Genomic DNA, 19737 nt, shown 5'->3' with positions numbered 1-19737 from the left:
GTGAGGAACTTTGCAAGAAAAAGCGTGAAGTAGAAGAAACTGCTTACCGCAAGGAATGTGCCCTGCTGATGCAGAGACTTGCCTGAAGATACTAGCTTAGCCAAAGGCAGTGTATAGATAGGCGCGTGAACAGATCTATGTAATCAATGAAAAGACAGCTAAGTGCGCGTAGACTGTAGCTTTCTATATAAATATATGTGCTTCGAACAATAAAGCAAGCAAGATGTGTAACTCATATTGAGTGTTTTCTTGACTTCGGCTGATCTTCTTCAACAGGTGAGCACGAGGCAGAGGCTCATCCTCCAAGGCAGATCTCATGCCCCAAAAGACACCGTCAGGACTAACAATGTCATGAGGGCGCAGGGTGCTTGGGCATACTGGGGCCTGTCCTGGGCAGGGAGGAGCTGGGGGTAAATCTTTACGCCAGCTGCCAAAGTCATTCGCACTGCAAGCACGACCCTGTGCCTCCACCCTGGAGAGCTGGTGGCTTGTCTGCCCTAATGGCCCTTTGAAGCACTGGAGTGCGGTCTCTGGTGTTTACAGGTCTATGCAGCTGCCTGGTGCTGCTCATCTTCCTCGTCCTCCCCTTTTTTTCCCTCCTTGCACCAGAGGTTGGCTCCCCGTCCGGGTGGGCACAGGGAGGTGACATGAGCCAGCTCTCCAGGGCCTGCGAGACCAGCGTCTCCCCACCATGGCTGGGACCTGCTGCCTCCGGCCCCTCCAGGGACTCCGAGGCCCTCACAGCGGGAGAAGTCTCCTCTTCTTCTTCTTGGGTGGGATGGAGACCTTCTCCTCGACCGCTGGAGCACCGAGGCTGCTGCCTGCCTCGTGCCGCCTCTTCCTTGTGAAGGAGCCAGTGGTGCCCAGGCTGGGCTCCTTCCTGCTGCAGACAGAAAGGTGGTGTGAGGGGTGGTGATGGACCAGCACCGTCCAGGGGGAAGGCTGGGTGCCGAGGGGCTGGGCTGGGGATGGGGCAGTCCAGAGCAGGGGAGCCAGATGCCAAAATCACCCCCGAGCCAGCGCCGAGGCCGCAGATGGCCTGGTTGCGGCGCAGGAGCCGGGCAGCGATGGGCACTGCTCACCTGCACGTGCCCAGAGGCAGCAGAGCCGAGCTGGGGCAGCTGCTGTTCGGTGGGAAGCAGCTGCCAGCGACTTGTGCGCGAGGCCACGCGTGGTGGGCGCTCCTGTGCAGCTTCCTGCCCTGCGGGGACTGACACAAACAAAGACTTGGTGAGCTGAAGAGAAGAGCCTTCCGTCAGCAAAGAGCGGAAAATCAAAAGGGGAGCCCAGGGAAAGGGGACACGCACAGGGGCTGGTGGAAGAGGAATCAGACGTGCTTTTAGGTAGGAGCACAAAGGAAAAAAGGAAGCAAGGAAGTTTCAAGACCAGAAGCCCCAGTGCCCATTGCTGAGCCCCGGCTGCACCGCTGTGCCCGGAAGGCAGCTCTGAGCCCTCCTGCTCCCGCTCGCCCCAGGAAGGGCTGGCGAGGCTGCCCTGTGTCCTCAGCAAGGCAGGAGCCATCTCTCCTGCATCGCTCATGGAACAGCAGCAGCTCTGCCCTCCCTCCGCAGCCTGGGCTGGGGCTCTCTCCACCCTCTCTGGCCAGGCACGATCCCCAGCCCTGGCTCTGCACTTGCTGCCAGCACAAGCCCCGCTTCAGAAGACACAAGGCACCTGCTGAAGGCCCCGGGCAGGAGCTCAGGCTCACCTTTCTGGCAGAGAGCACCAGCTTCTTGGCCGGTGGTGGTGATGTGCTGCTGCTCTGCTCCACAGCAGCACTGGCCGACCAGGGGGATTTCCCTTTCCTGCGCCTGATGGTTGTGGGGGCAGCCGGCGCGGCACTGGGGACGTCGGTGCCACAGTCCGCCTTCCGAGAGCTGTTGGACCTGCTGGTTCTGCTCCCGGCCTCCTGGGAAACTGTGTCCAGCTTCCCCACTGCAGCAGGCGCTGGGCTGGCAGCACTGCTGCTTCCCGAGTCCTCCTCCGAGACACGGGCTCTATGTCCAGTGCTCCGGGGCTGCTGGGTGAGGCCCAGCAGCACGGGGGATGTGGCCCGGGCAGGTGGCATCCTTTCCTCCCAGGAGCTCCGCTGGGAATGAGCTGCTTCCGCTGACCTTGCTCCACTGGTGGTGCTGGAGCCCAGGGGTGACGTGGACCTGGGAGGCTCTGGGCTCTGGGCTGTGGCACTGGGCAGCGCTGTGCCCACACAGGTGGCTTTGAAGGCCGCTGTGGTTGGCAGCGATGTAACGGGCAGCTTCTCCGTGGCGGTGCCGTTCCGCAGCTCTGGTCCCGTACTCCGTGTGCTGCGGTCCACGGGCACCCCGACCTCCGGCCCTGGCCCCCTCTTCTCTGACCGCACGCTGCATCCCTGGACAAAGAGAGAGGGAGAAGTTCAGGGAGGAGAGAATTCAAGGAGCCGGGGCACAAAGGGATCCTGCCCTCGGGGCCACACAGGCACCCTCGACTCAGCAGGATCCCTCCTGCAAACAGCCTGCTCCCTGCCCGGCTGCAGCAGAGCGGCTCGAGGGACACCAGCTCCCAGCTCCCGTGAGCACTGCCCAAGAGCAGCCTCCAGGACTCACCAGTGATGGGAACAGGGGCCTGTGGCTCATAATTTTCTTTGCCTCTTTGGAGACGGTGCCCTCGGAGTCAGTCAGCCTGGGGACAGCTCTGGCAATGGGCCTGTCCAAGCTCTTCTCTGGACCGGAGAGCCTGGAAGAGAAGGGCATGGGTTAACTGCAAGTGTTTGACCGAATGGAATGCTCTTGATCAGAGCTGCACCTGAGAAACAGGAGTCAGCAGCTCCCAGGAGGGAGATGCTCTTCATCTACAGCAAAACCACGGCAAGCGGCTGGACCTCTCCTGCACGTGGTGCCAGCCCTGCCCCGCCCCACAGTGGGGCTGGGGGCCGCAGGTGCTCCCACCTCACATAGAAGAGCAAGTAGGCCTCCTGGCTCAGCACTGCTTTGATGTTACTGCGGCAGACCACGCTGTCATTCATCTTGTACCACTGCCCGTCGCTGGCCTGCAGAAGGAGGAGAGAGAATGGGGTTGGGCTGTGTCCAGGGCCTCTCCTGCCCTGAAGAGCAGCAGGAACAGCACCCACCAGCAGAGCTCCTCTGGCCAAAGCCCACAGCAGCCCAGGGCAGGCAAGAGGACTCTGCAAGAGTGCTTCCAGCAGCGAAACACAGCCTGACCCAGCAGCTCCCAGCCCAGAGTGCCCTGGGCTCACCTTCACATAGCAGTAGTAGTGCCCTGAGTTGCAGCTGTACCCAGAATGCACCAGCACTGCATACAGCCCATACATTACAGCATCCCCCTTGTTCTCTGACATGTATGGGCGGATGTTGAGGAACTCGGGGTACGGCACGGCCTGCAGCGGAAGAGAGGATGTCTCAGGAGCCTGCACAGCAGACGGGCTTCTTGCGAGAGCAGGAGCAGCTCAGCTGTCCTGCGTGTCCATCTCCTGAGGGAGCCGGAGCTGCCCTCCCCAGGCAGAGGTCACCATGACGAAGATGCCAGGACGAGCTCCTAGCGCGTGGCTGGCCAAGAGCGGCAGGACCACCTCCCACCCTGCTGCTCGGGCCGGGAGATAGCCCCAGCTCTGCATTGCCGAGCACTCACCTTTGTGATTTTCTGTCCACCACAGAAGAACCGCTTCAGTGAGAGCGTGAGAACGTTGGAGGCTCGGTGGATGCTGAAGCGTTTTGTCGCCGACACTCTGTTGTTGCATCTGCACAGCAAGAGCTGTGTCATTCAAGCTGTTCCACCACCCAGGTGATTGCCAGCTCTGGCCAAGTGGCAAACCCCATGGAAATGACCCTGCAGGCACCAGGCGCCTGCTCACGGCCACATCTGCTGGCCCAGGTCCTCCTCACGAGAGGAGGGAGCTGAGGAGCGGCAGCTTTCACCACAGGCTTCCACGGCCTCACGCTTTAGCGTGGATCAGGTCGAGAAGCCCTCCCGTGCTGCGGCTTTCCGCCCGCTTCCCACCAGCGCAGCCGCAGCCCCGTTCCTGCCCACAGCCCCACACGCACCCTGCGCACAGGTAGGAGTTCTCCCCACCCAGCAGGTCTGGCTTAACAAACAGCTCCAGCGCCTCCCGTAGGTCTCTGGCTTGCTGCAAGGACGAAGGAGAGGTCAGCGCACGGGTGGCCCGGCCAGGCAACAGCCCCGCTCCCTGCCGAGACACCGGCCCCAGGAGAGCAGGAGCACCGGGTCCCCAGCCCGCCGCAGTACCAAGATCTCCAGTGCCAGGTCCAGGAAAGGGTCGTACGTGTCCGAGACTCTCCTGCACGCCAAACACTCCACTGCAAAGGAAAGAGCAATGAGCACACCCTGGCGCACCAACCTGCACCCGTCGCCACTCAGCACAGCGCAGGAACTGCCTCCCCCTCTCCGGGTTCGAGCTCTGCCACGGGAGCACCAGGATGCGCAGCCTGGCACAGAGGAAGGCTGCCAATTCCACTGCGTGCTGGCACAGCAAGTGTTGCCAGGGGGTTCATTTCCTGGTGGTGATGAGCTGCGGACCCACAGCCGACAGCTCTTGCCGTCGCCACAACCGGGCTCCTGACCCACAGGTCCCACGGGACTGACCAACTGCAGCTCTGGACCATGTCCGTGTGCTCAGTGATTTTCCCAAAGCATTTTAACTACAAGGCTCCAGGCAAAGCAACAGCCCCGAGTGATTGCAGGCCCAGGGCCTGGCACCGAGCACTCACCACGGGATCGCAGGTAGCCGCCAAAGATCTGGTGGACCAATGTCGTTGCCTGGGTCTCGCAGTCCAACCTAGAGACAGCAGCACCGGGTCTCACACCGTCCCTGCACCGTGGCCGCCCCGCGGCCACCACGGTGTCCTCAGCACAAACCCCTGGCTGGAGCTCAGAGCTGGGCACTGCAGGGGCAATGCAGCTTCCCGGGGCAAGGGCCCAGGAACACAAGTGCTGCCTGGGGAACACGCTGACCCCACAGTCCCCTCCAGCAAGGCAGAGGACCAGCAAGAGCACAGCGGAGAAGAGCAGGGACAGCCCATCAGAGAGACGCCCCACGTACCCAGTGCAGCCACTCAGGCAGGACTCCTGCATAGCGTTGATGGTATAACGCAGGAATTCATGCGCATCCTCCTGCTGACCGAAGCGCATGTGCCCAGCGATCTCTGCAGGACAGGGAGGAATCAGCCCCAGCGCGTGCTGTGAGAGACAGAGCCCACCTCCCTGGGGGGCCGCAGGGCTTGAGCCCCCTCAAACCAAAGCGGACGGCAGACTCATGTCGGCCACGGGGGAACCCCACACACAGCCCATGAGGTCACCAGGTCCCCGCAGGCTCCATGAGTTCTCCTGGCCTCATCTCAAAGGTTCTGCTCACACATTACCCCCTGCTCTCCAGCATGGCTATGAGAGGAGGGGAAGTACAGTGGAGTCATTCCTACCCTTGAGGTGTCGGACAAAGGCCATTGGCTCTATCACTCTCCCACTGTTCTCAAAAGCCTGAGCCACGTGGTTCTGCATGATACATATCATGCAGAAGCTGCCTTGGTCACCTGCGGCAGACGAGAAGATGACAGGAGGTTGGGGACACACGCAGTAGAGGTCAAAGCAGTACAGGAGACGGGGCAGTACTGTACAGGTCGGAGCAATGCCCATCACATTCCCTTTCAAAGCCACGCATCAACAGCATCTGCTGCCTGCACGCAGCCTCCTGGCCTCACGCAGGCTGGGGCCGTTTGGGACGTCCAGCTCAGTCCCCACGAAGCCAGCAGACCCCGCTGGAGCCATCTTAGCCCTGGCTACACCCACCATGGACACAAGTGTCCCCAGACACAAGGATGCAAAGCTCAGGGATGCTGCTATGGCTGGGAAAAAGGAGCTGTACACAGGAACAGCATCTCCGTGGAGAAGTGGCAGGAGGGAGCAGAGAAGGCTCATCCTGACACCCACACGGCCCTTGCCAGAGCCACGTGTGGTACTGAGATACTGAGCCCAGCGCGGGGAGCAGGGACCTGCCAGCACAGCCGCCCGCCGAGCCAGGCCCCACTACTCACGGGTGCAGCGGTGCTCCTTGGAAAGCAGGTAGTTAGCGAGCGGCGGGGTGTACGTCAGGCACTGCACAGTGGAGTTAAGGAAACATGTGTTCCCCAGGTTACGCAGTCCCGCGCCAATTCGCTGCATCTTCTCCCACTTCATGGACAGGCGCTCCATGGGGAAGAGCACCTTCTGGGGCGCAGGGATCCCATCCCCTGGGCCCACTGGGGAATCGCTGCTCTCTGTGGGATGAGGAATGGTGGGTGAGCTGTGCAGTGCAGGCTGCGGTTGTGCCCACTGAGCCCCCGGTACTTACCCTGCTTGACCTGCTGCTCCTCCTCGGGGCCGCACTGGGGTCCGGCAGCCTTGGCTGGGGAGTTCTTGCGCCCAAAGTTGCAGAAGATCTTCTGCAGCTTCTTGAAGAAGCTCCAGTGGGCAAGTTTACTCCTGGCCTTCTGCAGCAGCCCCTTCTTGACAGCACGAGCCGGCAGATCGGCCACCTTCCCTCTCCTGCTTATCGACCGCCGGGCCTGCTTCATCATCTTCCGCAGCTTCTCCATGACCGGCCTGGGGAGGCCTAGCGGTCTGCCTGCAGGCAGAGGCGGGCAGTTGAGTGGGGGACGCTGGGCCGTTCTGTTCCCATCGCAGGACCGCCTGTGGCCGGCACAACAGGACACAGCCGGGGCCGGGCCTGCCACCGGCCCGACACCGGCCCGGCCCCGACCTGCGTTTCTCGCTTCGCCCCCCGCACGCACCGCACCTGAACAGCGGGTGCCGCTGTTCTCGCACTCAACCAACGGCGCCCAACCCTCGGGCTCCGCCCCGTCAACCGCTTCCACCCCTCGAAGTCCGCTCCTCCGCGTTCGCCCAATCAGCCGCCTTGAACCGGCGACTCCTCCCGATCAACCGCGTGCTGAAGCCGTGGGAAGGAAGCTTACGCTCCGCCTCCGCGGCCCGCCCAGCTCCGGCCGAGAAAGCTGAGCTAAGGTTGCCCCTGCACCGCTTATATACTGCCGGGGGACAGCGCTTTGACAAGCGGGCTTTGTGACGTGCCTATGGCGGCCCCGGGTAACACCCGGGGGGGCACCGCCACCCGTCCCCACCGAGGAGCGGCGGCGGGGCCCGGGGGGGGCACGAGCATCGGCAGGAGGTTGCAATGAGAGCACAGGGAGCACAGAGCCGGCGGCAGAACAAGGGGCGATATTAAACTCGGACAGACTACCAGCAGTAATGGCACGTGTGATACAACCATGCAGCGCGCGGGCGCGACGAGGGGCCCTGGAGGTGGGGGTTTTCTTTTCTTTTTCATGTCTCTTTAATACGTTGAAATTGCCCAGACTGGTCCAGTACGACATCTTAGACCTGACAGGGATGCTCAGCATGAAAACACCTCCCGGAGCTGCGGTGGGCGCACGTGACGGAGCTGTTTCAGACGGGCAGCCCCACGGCGCATGCCAGCACCGAAGCAACACGGGAATGGCTCAGAGAAAGCGGGACCCGAGGTGCGATGGGGGAGTTAAACGGAGGAGCAAGGGGATTCCTGCGGCTGCACCCCAGTGGGCTGGTTGCTTGCAACTGGTCTCACACAGTAACCTCCCTGCTGCCAAACACAATCACTTCTTGGGTAGAACAACAAAGTGCAATGCACAACTGTCACAAGCAGGAAACCAGCCCATGAACCCTCTGCATCGGCACCAGCAGCACCCAGGTGACCACGGCTCATGGGGAGAACAGCCACCAGCACAACAGGCAGCATTGAGACCTCGGTTTGAGATCACACCCAGCTGACTCCAGCCTCCTCCTCAGGAAAAGCCTTGCTGAAGGAAAACCCATCCGCCCATCCACAGGAACCTGCCTCAGAGGCCTGCAGCAGGTGCATGAGCCGAGCAGCACTGACACCGCAGGCAGCTCACGAGCAGCAGCAGCAGCAATGGCCTATCGCCGGGGCAGGATGAGGCCGGCACCAGTCAGAGCCGAGCAGGACCCAGGAGCCCACCCTGTGTGCTCACTCCGGGCACCAGGAGCCACTTCTCTCCCGGCACTTCCTCAACCTCCCCACCTGCGGGAGCGGGTCCCGCCGGCCCTAACCCAAAGCTGAGTGCTACCAAATCACCAACACATCTTTATTGCCGGCCGCGGCTGCCCCGTCCCCGCGAGGCGCCAACCCCCATGCGCAGCACAGGAAGGGCCGGTGAAGGGGATGGTGTTAACGGTGACTCCAACGTACTGAGGAAGGAAAAGGGGGGGTTGGAAGGGGAAGGGCAGCCCCAGGTGCGGACCGCAGCCGGGGTCGTGGGGCTGGAGCTGGAGCAGCAGCGATGGTCCTGAGGCACTTGGCAGGAGCCCCCCCAAGCCGGGCTCCAGGCTTGGCGGGGGAGAAAGAGCTGCCCCAGACCTAGGAGCAAGAAGGCTGCTGAAGGAGCCCGGACAAGGCATGGTCCTCCTGGGCTCCTTCACAGCAGAAGGCAGGGACATCGAGCGTGGAGATGCGGGCAGCGGTGTCCTCTTCCCTCCACAGCAGCTCCCAGGCCAGGGCTCCATGGCAGGGGCCGCTCCTCCCGCTCGCTGGCATTCAGGCTGGAAGGAAAGGAGCGGTGTGAGCACCCGCCACGCAGCTGCCCTGCGCCTGCCCCCTCCAGCTCTGCTCCGGGCCCCTGGACCTGCTCACTTCAGAGCCGGTGGCGCAGGCTCGCTGCCTTGGCCGGATGCGTCACTGCCCAGAAGCTGCGCTGGCGGTGCAGCCACTGGAAGGGGTTGTGGTGCCTCTGCTCCCTCCTCCGCTTTTTAACCTTCTTCACCTGTGCAGAGGCAGGAAGGCTCTTGGGGTCAGCACACGGTGGCCCAAGGTTCTTCCCACCAGCCCAGCCAGGGATGGGGCCAGCACCCACCTTCCCTCTGTCAAACTCCTCATCCCACTCATCGATGACGGTCTTCCTTCGGGCTGAGGCCGCAGACTGAATGGCATCCCAACTGACAGCCGAGACGCTGCCATTCCAGGTCAAGACTGCAAAGCAGCGTTGTCAGCACAGAGCCCCAGGCCACGCTCCACGGCTCCCGCGAGCACAGGGCCGGGGTTGGAGCCCCCTCACTCCAGGACCCCACCTGGGTGCAGCAGCCTGGCTCTAGCTCGGGCCCTGGCAGGGCTCAAGGCAGGGGAGCTGCGCTGCTGCTCACCCACCCAGGCAGGAAGGGATTAATTACCTTGTTTGCCATAAGCTTTGTCCAAGGAGTCCACAAGCAGCTGCTCCACCACTGTGGACTCCAGCTGGGTCCTTGGTGCTGTGCCAGCCCCGCGGTCATGTGCAGGCCTTTGGGCAGCAGGGCAGTGCCTGTACCCAGCTCCAGCCCAGCTGTCCGCTGCCACTGCGGAAACAGGCAAGGTGAGCACGAGGCACAGGCTCATCCTCCAAGGCAAATCTCGTGCCCCAAAAGACACTCTCAGGACTAACAGTGTCATGAGGGCGCAGGGTGCTTGGGCATACTGGGGCCTGTCCTTGGCAGGGATGAGCTGGGGGTAAATCTTCGCCCCTGCACCTGCGTGCACACGAGCAGATCCTCTTTCTGGATATCATAAGGCTGCTCTGCCGCATAAGCAGCATGCTGGCCTGCAGGAACCCAAGCAAGGGTAGGAGGTAGAAGGTGAGCACCACCAGAAACCAAACGGACCACAAGCACCAGGGACTGCAAACCCGTGCCGTTCGGGCAAACAAGCTGCCAGGTCCCTCTTGCCAAGCACAAGGGTTGAGGCGCTAGGTCGTACCTGAAGCACAGATGGCTTTGGCAGCCGGTTCGACCACGGCCTGACTGCTGGCACTTCCCCTCCACTTGTGCTTTCGGTGCCTGGCCACGTCAGACTCTGTTCGCTGCTTCTTTGCCTTCCAGGGCTCCACAGCAGCCACGCTGCAGCTGCACAGGTTAGCCGGGATCAGCTCTCTCCAACCAGAGTGGAGCTGGCACGGTGTGGAGTTTCTCCACAGGTTAATGGGATGCAGGGACACCCACAAAGCAGCACTGCATTACGGGAGAAGTGAAAGCACCCGCGGCAAGGCAGCATTTGGGCTGGCCCCATGCATGGGTCATCCCAACCACAGGAAGACAAGCGGCACCTGCCACAAGCCAGGGAGACTGACTCCAGGCATAGCAGAAGGGAGCAGGGATGGTGTGTGGCAGCAGGCCTGAACACAGCAATTACCTCTCCTCCATCCTCCTCCTCCTCTTCTTTTCCCTCCTTGCACCAGAGGTTGGCTCCCCGTCCGGGTGGGCACAGGGAGGTGACATGAGCCAGCTCGCCAGGGCTTGCGAGCCCAACGTTTCCCCACCATGGCTGGAAGCTGCTGCCTCTGGCCCCTCCACCGACTCCGAGGACTCCACAGAGAGAAGCCTCTTCTTCTTCTTGGGTGGGATGGAGACCTTCTCCTCGACCGCTGGAGCACCGAGGCTGCTGCCTGCCTCGTGCCGCCTCTTCCTTGTGAAGGAGCCAGTGGTGCCCAGGCTGGGCTCCTTCCTGCTGCAGACAGAAAGGTGGTGTGAGGGGTGGTGATGGACCAGCACTGTCCAGGGGGAAGGCTGGGTGCCGAGGGGCTGGGCTGGGGATGGGGCAGTCCAGAGCAGGGGAGCCAGATGCCAAAATCACCCCCGAGCCAGCGCCGAGGCCGCAGATGGCCTGGTTGCGGCGCAGGAGCCGGGCAGCGATGGGCACTGCTCACCTGCACGTGCCCAGAGGCAGCAGAGCCGAGCTGGGGCAGCTGCTGTTCGGTGGGAAGCAGCTGCCAGCGACTTGTGCGCGAGGCCACGCGTGGTGGGCGCTCCTGTGCAGCTTCCTGCCCTGCGGGGACTGACACAAACAAAGACTTGGTGAGCTGAAGAGAAGAGCCTTCCGTCAGCAAAGAGCGGAAAATCAAAAGGGGAGCCCAGGGAAAGGGGACACGCACAGGGGCTGGTGGAAGAGGAATCAGACGTGCTTTTAGGTAGGAGCACAAAGGAAAAAAGGAAGCAAGGAAGTTTCAAGACCAGAAGCCCCAGTGCCCATTGCTGAGCCCCGGCTGCACCGCTGTGCCCGGAAGGCAGCTCTGAGCCCTCCTGCTCCCGCTCGCCCCAGGAAGGGCTGGCGAGGCTGCCCTGTGTCCTCAGCAAGGCAGGAGCCATCTCTCCTGCATCGCTCATGGAACAGCAGCAGCTCTGCCCTCCCTCCGCAGCCTGGGCTGGGGCTCTCTCCACCCTCTCTGGCCAGGCACGATCCCCAGCCCTGGCTCTGCACTTGCTGCCAGCACAAGCCCCGCTTCAGAAGACACAAGGCACCTGCTGAAGGCCCCGGGCAGGAGCTCAGGCTCACCTTTCTGGCAGAGAGCACCAGCTTCTTGGCCGGTGGTGGTGATGTGCTGCTGCTCTGCTCCACAGCAGCACTGGCCGACCAGGGGGATTTCCCTTTCCTGCGCCTGATGGTTGTGGGGGCAGCCGGCGCGGCCCTGGGGACGTCGGTGCCACAGTCCGCCTTCCGAGAGCTGTTGGACCTGCTGGTTCTGCTCCCGGCCTCCTGGGAAACTGTGTCCAGCTTCCCCACTGCAGCAGGCGCTGGGCTGGCAGCACTGCTGCTTCCCGAGTCCTCCTCCGAGACACGGGCTCTATGCCCAGTGCTCCGGGGCTGCTGGGTGAGGCCCAGCAGCACGGGGGATGTGGCCCGGGCAGGTGGCATCCTTTCCTCCCAGGAGCTCCGCTGGGAATGAGCTGCTTCCGCTGACCTTGCTCCGCTGGTGGTGCTGGAGCCCAGGGGTGACGTGGACCTGGGAGGCTCTGGGCTCTGGGCTGTGGCACTGGGCAGCGCTGTGCCCACACAGGTGGCTTTGAAGGCCGCTGTGGTTGGCAGCGATGTAACGGGCAGCTTCTCCGTGGCGGTGCTGTTCCGCAGCTCTGGTCCCGTACTCCGTGTGCTGCGGTCCACGGGCACCCCGACCTCCGGCCCTGGCCCCCTCTTCTCTGACCATACGCTGCATCCCTGGACAAAGAGAGAGGGAGAAGTTCAGGGAGGAGAGAATTCAAGGAGCCGGGGCACAAAGGGATCCTGCCCTCGGGGCCACACAGGCACCCTCGACTCAGCAGGATCCCTCCTGCAAACAGCCTGCTCCCTGCCCGGCTGCAGCAGAGCGGCTCGAGGGACACCAGCTCCCAGCTCCCGTGAGCACTGCCCAAGAGCAGCCTCCAGGACTCACCAGTGATGGGAACAGGGGCCTGTGGCTCATGATTTTCTTTGCCTCTTTGGAGACGGTGCCCTCGGAGTCAGTCAGCCTGGGGACAGCTCTGGCAATGGGCCTGTCCAAGCTCTTCTCTGGACCGGAGAGCCTGGAAGAGAAGGGCATGGGTTAACTGCAAGTGTTTGACCGAATGGAATGCTCTGGTTTAGAGAGCTGCAGGCACTCCCACCTCACATAGAACAACAGGTAGGCCTCCTGGTTGAGGACCACTTTGACATTGCTGCAGCGGACCATACTGTCATTCATCTGATACCATTGCCCGTTGCTCGCCTGCAGAAGGAGAAAAGAGAACAGGGTTGGGCTGTGTCCAGGGTCTCTCCTGACCTGAAAACGAAACTGGAGCACAACCTGTACTCCTCATCCCTCCAGTTCTCACCACCATGCACATCTTCCTGCACCCTGCAGAAACTCAGCAGCTCCCACCAGTTCTCATCCAATAATGCCCTGGGCTCACCTTCACATAGCAGTAGTAGTGCCCTGCGTTGCAGCTGTACCCAGAATGCACCAGCACTGCATACAGCCCATACATTACAGCATCCCCCTTGTTCTCTGACATGTATGGGCGGATGTTGAGGAACTCGGGGTACGGCACGGCCTGCAGCGGAAGAGAGGATGTCTCAGGAGCCTGCACAGCAGACGGGCTTCTTGCGAGAGCAGGAGCAGCTCAGCTGTCCTGCGTGTCCATCTCCTGAGGGAGCCGGAGCTGCCCTCCCCAGGCAGAGGTCACCATGACGAAGATGCCAGGACGAGCTCCTAGCGCGTGGCTGGCCAAGAGCGGCAGGACCACCTCCCACCCTGCTGCTCGGGCCGGGAGATAGCCCCAGCTCTGCATTGCCGAGCACTCACCTTTGTGATTTTCTGTCCACCACAGAAGAACCGCTTCAGTGAGAGCGTGAGAACGTTGGAGGCTCGGTGGATGCTGAAGCGTTTTGTCGCCGACACTCTGTTGTTGCATCTGCACAGCAAGAGCTGTGTCATTCAAGCTGTTCCACCACCCAGGTGATTGCCAGCTCTGGCCAAGTGGCAAACCCCATGGAAATGACTCTGCAGGCACCAGGCGCCTGCTCACGGCCACATCTGCTGGCCCAGGTCCTCCTCACGAGAGGAGGGAGCTGAGGAGCGGCAGCTTTCACCACAGGCTTCCACGGCCTCACGCTTTAGCGTGGATCAGGTCGAGAAGCCCTCCCGTGCTGCGGCTTTCCGCCCGCTTCCCACCAGCGCAGCCGCAGCCCCGTTCCCGCCCACAGCCCCACACGCACCCTGCGCACAGGTAGGAGTTCTCCCCACCCAGCAGGTCTGGCTTAACAAACAGCTCCAGCGCCTCCCGTAGGTCTCTGGCTTGCTGCAAGGACGGAGGAGAGGTCAGCGCACGGGTGGCCCGGCCAGGCGATAGCCCCGCTCCCTGCCGAGACACCGGCCCCAGGAGAGCAGGAGCACCGGGTCCCCAGCCCGCCGCAGTACCAAGATCTCCAGTGCCAGGTCCAGGAAAGGGTCGTACGTGTCCGAGACTCTCCTGCACGCCAAACACTCCACTGCAAAGGAAAGAGCAATGAGCACACCCTGGCGCACCAACCTGCACCCGTCGCCACTCAGCACAGCGCAGGAACTGCCTCCCCCTCTCCGGGTTCGAGCTCTGCCACGGGAGCACCAGGATGCGCAGCCTGGCACAGAGGAAGGCTGCCAATTCCACTGCGTGCTGGCACAGCAAGTGTTGCCAGGGGGTTCATTTCCTGGTGGTGATGAGCTGCGGACCCACAGCCGACAGCTCTTGCCGTCGCCACAACCGGGCTCCTGACCCACAGGTCCCACGGGACTGACCAACTGCAGCTCTGGACCATGTCCGTGTGCTCAGTGATTTTCCCAAAGCATTTTAACTACAAGGCTCCAGGCAAAGCAACAGCCCCGAGTGATTGCAGGCCCAGGGCCTGGCACCGAGCACTCACCACGGGATCGCAGGTAGCCGCCAAAGATCTGGTGGACCAATGTCGTTGCCTGGGTCTCGCAGTCCAACCTAGAGACAGCAGCACCGGGTCTCACACCGTCCCTGCACCGTGGCCGCCCCGCGGCCACCACGGTGTCCTCAGCACAAACCCCTGGCTGGAGCTCAGAGCTGGGCACTGCAGGGGCAATGCAGCTTCCCGGGGCAAGGGCCCAGGAACACAAGTGCTGCCTGGGGAACACGCTGACCCCACAGTCCCCTCCAGCAAGGCAGAGGACCAGCAAGAGCACAGCGGAGAAGAGCAGGGACAGCCCATCAGAGAGACGCCCCACGTACCCAGTGCAGCCACTCAGGCAGGACTCCTGCATAGCGTTGATGGTATAACGCAGGAATTCATGCGCATCCTCCTGCTGACCGAAGCGCATGTGCCCAGCGATCTCTGCAGGACAGGGAGGAATCAGCCCCAGCGCGTGCTGTGAGAGACAGAGCCCACCTCCCTGGGGGGCCGCAGGGCTTGAGCCCCCTCAAACCAAAGCGGACGGCAGACTCATGTCGGCCACGGGGGAACCCCACACACAGCCCATGAGGTCACCAGGTCCCCGCAGGCTCCATGAGTTCTCCTGGCCTCATCTCAAAGGTTCTGCTCACACATTACCCCCTGCTCTCCAGCATGGCTATGAGAGGAGGGGAAGTACAGTGGAGTCATTCCTACCCTTGAGGTGTCGGACAAAGGCCATTGGCTCTATCACTCTCCCACTGTTCTCAAAAGCCTGAGCCACGTGGTTCTGCATGATACATATCATGCAGAAGCTGCCTTGGTCACCTGCGGCAGACGAGAAGATGACAGGAGGTTGGGGACACACGCAGTAGAGGTCAAAGCAGTACAGGAGACGGGGCAGTACTGTACAGGTCGGAGCAATGCCCATCACATTCCCTTTCAAAGCCACGCATCAACAGCATCTGCTGCCTGCACGCAGCCTCCTGGCCTCACGCAGGCTGGGGCCGTTTGGGACGTCCAGCTCAGTCCCCACGAAGCCAGCAGACCCCGCTGGAGCCATCTTAGCCCTGGCTACACCCACCATGGACACAAGTGTCCCCAGACACAAGGATGCAAAGCTCAGGGATGCTGCTATGGCTGGGAAAAAGGAGCTGTACACAGGAACAGCATCTCCGTGGAGAAGTGGCAGGAGGGAGCAGAGAAGGCTCATCCTGACACCCACACGGCCCTTGCCAGAGCCACGTGTGGTACTGAGATACTGAGCCCAGCGCGGGGAGCAGGGACCTGCCAGCACAGCCGCCCGCCGAGCCAGGCCCCACTACTCACGGGTGCAGCGGTGCTCCTTGGAAAGCAGGTAGTTAGCGAGCGGCGGGGTGTACGTCAGGCACTGCACAGTGGAGTTAAGGAAACATGTGTTCCCCAGGTTACGCAGTCCCGCGCCAATTCGCTGCATCTTCTCCCACTTCATGGACAGGCGCTCCATGGGGAAGAGCACCTTCTGGGGCGCAGGGATCCCATCCCCTGGGCCCACTGGGGAATCGCTGCTCTCTGTGGGATGAGGAATGGTGGGTGAGCTGTGCAGTGCAGGCTGCGGTTGTGCCCACTGAGCCCCCGGTACTTACCCTGCTTGACCTGCTGCTCCTCCTCGGGGCCGCACTGGGGTCCGGCAGCCTTGGCTGGGGAGTTCTTGCGCCCAAAGTTGCAGAAGATCTTCTGCAGCTTCTTGAAGAAGCTCCAGTGGGCAAGTTTACTCCTGGCCTTCTGCAGCAGCCCCTTCTTGACAGCACGAGCCGGCAGATCGGCCACCTTCCCTCTCCTGCTTATCGACCGCCGGGCCTGCTTCATCATCTTCCGCAGCTTCTCCATGACCGGCCTGGGGAGGCCTAGCGGTCTGCCTGCAGGCAGAGGCGGGCAGTTGAGTGGGGGACACTGGGCCGTTCTGTTCCCATCGCAGGACCGCCTGTGGCCGGCACAACAGGACACAGCCGGGGCCGGGCCTGCCACCGGCCCGACACCGGCCCGACACCGGCCCGGCCCCGACCTGCGTTTCTCGCCTCGCCCCCCGCACGCACCGCACCTGAACAGCGGGTGCCGCTGTTCTCGCACTCAACCAACGGCGCCCAACCCTCGGGCTCCGCCCCGTCAACCGCTTCCACCCCTCGAAGTCCGCTCCTCCGCGTTCGCCCAATCAGCCGCCTTGAACCGGCGACTCCTCCCGATCAACCGCGTGCTGAAGCCGTGGGAAGGAAGCTTACGCTCCGCCTCCGCGGCCCGCCCAGCTCCGGCCGAGAAAGCTGAGCTAAGGTTGCCCCTGCACCGCTTATATACTGCCGGGGGACAGCGCTTTGACAAGCGGGCTTTGTGACGTGCCTATGGCGGCCCCGGGTAACACCCGGGGGGGCACCGCCACCCGTCCCCACCGAGGAGCGGCGGCGGGGCCCGGGGGGGGCACGAGCATCGGCAGGAGGTTGCAATGAGAGCACAGGGAGCACAGAGCCGGCGGCAGAACAAGGGGCGATATTAAACTCGGACAGACTACCAGCAGTAACGGCACGTGTGATACAACCATGCAGCGCGCGGGCGCGACGAGGGGCCCTGGAGGTGGGGGTTTTCTTTTCTTTTTCATGTCTCTTTAATACGTTGAAATTGCCCAGACTGGTCCAGTACGACATCTTAGACCTGACAGGGATGCTCAGCATGAAAACACCTCCCGGAGCTGCGGTGGGCGCACGTGACGGAGCTGTTTCAGACGGGCAGCCCCACGGCGCATGCCAGCACCGAAGCAACACGGGAATGGCTCAGAGAAAGTGGGACCCGAGGTGCGATGGGGGAGTTAAACGGAGGAGCAAGGGGATTCCTGCGGCTGCACCCCAGTGGGCTGGTTGCTTGCAACTGGTCTCACACAGTAACCTCCCTGCTGCCAAACACAATCACTTCTTGGGTAGAACAACAAAGTGCAATGCACAACTGTCACAAGCAGGAAACCAGCCCATGAACCCTCTGCATCGGCACCAGCAGCACCCAGGTGACCACGGCTCATGGGGAGAACAGCCACCAGCACAACAGGCAGCATTGAGACCTCGGTTTGAGATCACACCCAGCTGACTCCAGCCTCCTCCTCAGGAAAAGCCTTGCTGAAGGAAAACCCATCCGCCCATCCACAGGAACCTGCCTCAGAGGCCTGCAGCAGGTGCATGAGCCGAGCAGCACTGACACCGCAGGCAGCTCACGAGCAGCAGCAGCAGCAATGGCCTATCGCCGGGGCAGGATGAGGCCGGCACCAGTCAGAGCCGAGCAGGACCCAGGAGCCCACCCTGTGTGCTCACTCCGGGCACCAGGAGCCACTTCTCTCCCGGCACTTCCTCAACCTCCCCACCTGCGGGAGCGGGTCCCGCCGGCCCTAACCCAAAGCTGAGTGCTACCAAATCACCAACACATCTTTATTGCCGGCCGCGGCTGCCCCGTCCCCGCGAGGCGCCAACCCCCATGCGCAGCACAGGAAGGGCCGGTGAAGGGGATGGTGTTAACGGTGACTCCAACGTACTGAGGAAGGAAAAGGGGGGGTTGGAAGGGGAAGGGCAGCCCCAGGTGCGGACCGCAGCCGGGGTCGTGGGGCTGGAGCTGGAGCAGCAGCGATGGTCCTGAGGCACTTGGCAGGAGCCCCCCCAAGCCGGGCTCCAGGCTTGGCGGGGGAGAAAGAGCTGCCCCAGACCTAGGAGCAAGAAGGCTGCTGAAGGAGCCCGGACAAGGCATGGTCCTCCTGGGCTCCTTCACAGCAGAAGGCAGGGACATCGAGCGTGGAGATGCGGGCAGCGGTGTCCTCTTCCCTCCACAGCAGCTCCCAGGCCAGGGCTCCATGGCAGGGGCCGCTCCTCCCGCTCGCTGGCATTCAGGCTGGAAGGAAAGGAGCGGTGTGAGCACCCGCCACGCAGCTGCCCTGCGCCTGCCCCCTCCAGCTCTGCTCCGGGCCCCTGGACCTGCTCACTTCAGAGCCGGTGGCGCAGGCTCGCTGCCTTGGCCGGATGCGTCACTGCCCAGAAGCTGCGCTGGCGGTGCAGCCACTGGAAGGGGTTGTGGTGCCTCTGCTCCCTCCTCCGCTTTTTAACCTTCTTCACCTGTGCAGAGGCAGGAAGGCTCTTGGGGTCAGCACACGGTGGCCCAAGGTTCTTCCCACCAGCCCAGCCAGGGATGGGGCCAGCACCCACCTTCCCTCTGTCAAACTCCTCATCCCACTCATCGATGACGGTCTTCCTTCGGGCTGAGGCCGCAGACTGAATGGCATCCCAACTGACAGCCGAGACGCTGCCATTCCAGGTCAAGACTGCAAAGCAGCGTTGTCAGCACAGAGCCCCAGGCCACGCTCCACGGCTCCCGCGAGCACAGGGCCGGGGTTGGAGCCCCCTCACTCCAGGACCCCACCTGGGTGCAGCAGCCTGGCTCTAGCTCGGGCCCTGGCAGGGCTCAAGGCAGGGGAGCTGCGCTGCTGCTCACCCACCCAGGCAGGAAGGGATTAATTACCTTGTTTGCCATAAGCTTTGTCCAAGGAGTCCACAAGCAGCTGCTCCACCACTGTGGACTCCAGCTGGGTCCTTGGTGCTGTGCCAGCCCCGCGGTCATGTGCAGGCCTTTGGGCAGCAGGGCAGTGCCTGTACCCAGCTCCAGCCCAGCTGTCCGCTGCCACTGCGGAAACAGGCAAGGTGAGCACGAGGCACAGGCTCATCCTCCAAGGCAAATCTCGTGCCCCAAAAGACACTCTCAGGACTAACAGTGTCATGAGGGCGCAGGGTGCTTGGGCATACTGGGGCCTGTCCTTGGCAGGGATGAGCTGGGGGTAAATCTTCGCCCCTGCACCTGCGTGCACACGAGCAGATCCTCTTTCTGGATATCATAAGGCTGCTCTGCCGCATAAGCAGCATGCTGGCCTGCAGGAACCCAAGCAAGGGTAGGAGGTAGAAGGTGAGCACCACCAGAAACCAAACGGACCACAAGCACCAGGGACTGCAAACCCGTGCCGTTCGGGCAAACAAGCTGCCAGGTCCCTCTTGCCAAGCACAAGGGTTGAGGCGCTAGGTCGTACCTGAAGCACAGATGGCTTTGGCAGCCGGTTCGACCACGGCCTGACTGCTGGCACTTCCCCTCCACTTGTGCTTTCGGTGCCTGGCCACGTCAGACTCTGTTCGCTGCTTCTTTGCCTTCCAGGGCTCCACAGCAGCCACGCTGCAGCTGCACAGGTTAGCCGGGATCAGCTCTCTCCAACCAGAGTGGAGCTGGCACGGTGTGGAGTTTCTCCACAGGTTAATGGGATGCAGGGACACCCACAAAGCAGCACTGCATTACGGGAGAAGTGAAAGCACCCGCGGCAAGGCAGCATTTGGGCTGGCCCCATGCATGGGTCATCCCAACCACAGGAAGACAAGCGGCACCTGCCACAAGCCAGGGAGACTGACTCCAGGCATAGCAGAAGGGAGCAGGGATGGTGTGTGGCAGCAGGCCTGAACACAGCAATTACCTCTCCTCCATCCTCCTCCTCC

The 19737-nt window shown here is 62.5% G+C and overlaps 3 protein-coding genes and 1 long non-coding RNA gene across 4 annotated transcripts; all 4 read right to left on the bottom strand.

The window, feature by feature from the left end:
* Positions 1-8130: 8130 nt before the first annotated feature.
* On the bottom strand, positions 8131-10224 carry LOC308226991 (uncharacterized protein; the record flags this gene model as incomplete). The annotated part of the gene is made up of 5 exons (XM_080629245.1): positions 8131-8598; positions 8910-9025; positions 9223-9384; positions 9782-9927; positions 10214-10224. 5 exons carry the CDS (start codon positions 10222-10224, stop codon positions 8131-8133), a joined length of 903 nt encoding a protein of 300 aa, XP_080485371.1.
* Positions 10225-10286: 62 nt separating this feature from the next.
* Positions 10287-11452, bottom strand: LOC308226940. The gene is made up of 3 exons (XR_013957976.1): positions 11354-11452; positions 10728-10855; positions 10287-10528 (listed from the first exon to the last, which is right to left on the bottom strand). It is a non-coding gene; the product is annotated as an uncharacterized lncRNA (long non-coding RNA).
* Positions 11453-16072, bottom strand: LOC308226990 (ubiquitin carboxyl-terminal hydrolase 36-like; the record flags this gene model as incomplete). The annotated part of the gene is made up of 12 exons (XM_080629244.1): positions 11453-12013; positions 12228-12357; positions 12439-12539; positions 12724-12864; positions 13116-13224; positions 13529-13611; positions 13731-13801; positions 14213-14280; positions 14545-14647; positions 14921-15031; positions 15533-15754; positions 15829-16072. Coding segments are annotated over 12 exons (1944 nt in total), but the record flags the coding sequence as incomplete, so codon positions are not given.
* Positions 16073-17632: 1560 nt separating this feature from the next.
* LOC308226989 (uncharacterized protein) lies at positions 17633-19726 on the bottom strand (the record flags this gene model as incomplete). The annotated part of the gene is made up of 5 exons (XM_080629243.1): positions 17633-18100; positions 18412-18527; positions 18725-18886; positions 19284-19429; positions 19716-19726. 5 exons carry the CDS (start codon positions 19724-19726, stop codon positions 17633-17635), a joined length of 903 nt encoding a protein of 300 aa, XP_080485369.1.
* Positions 19727-19737: the final 11 nt, after the last annotated feature.

Source organism: Psittacula echo, assembly GCF_963264785.1.
Source record: "Psittacula echo genome assembly, chromosome: 14".
Lineage (NCBI taxonomy): Eukaryota > Metazoa > Chordata > Aves > Psittaciformes > Psittacidae > Psittacula > Psittacula echo.
This window is presented reverse-complemented; position numbering and strand designations above follow the sequence as displayed.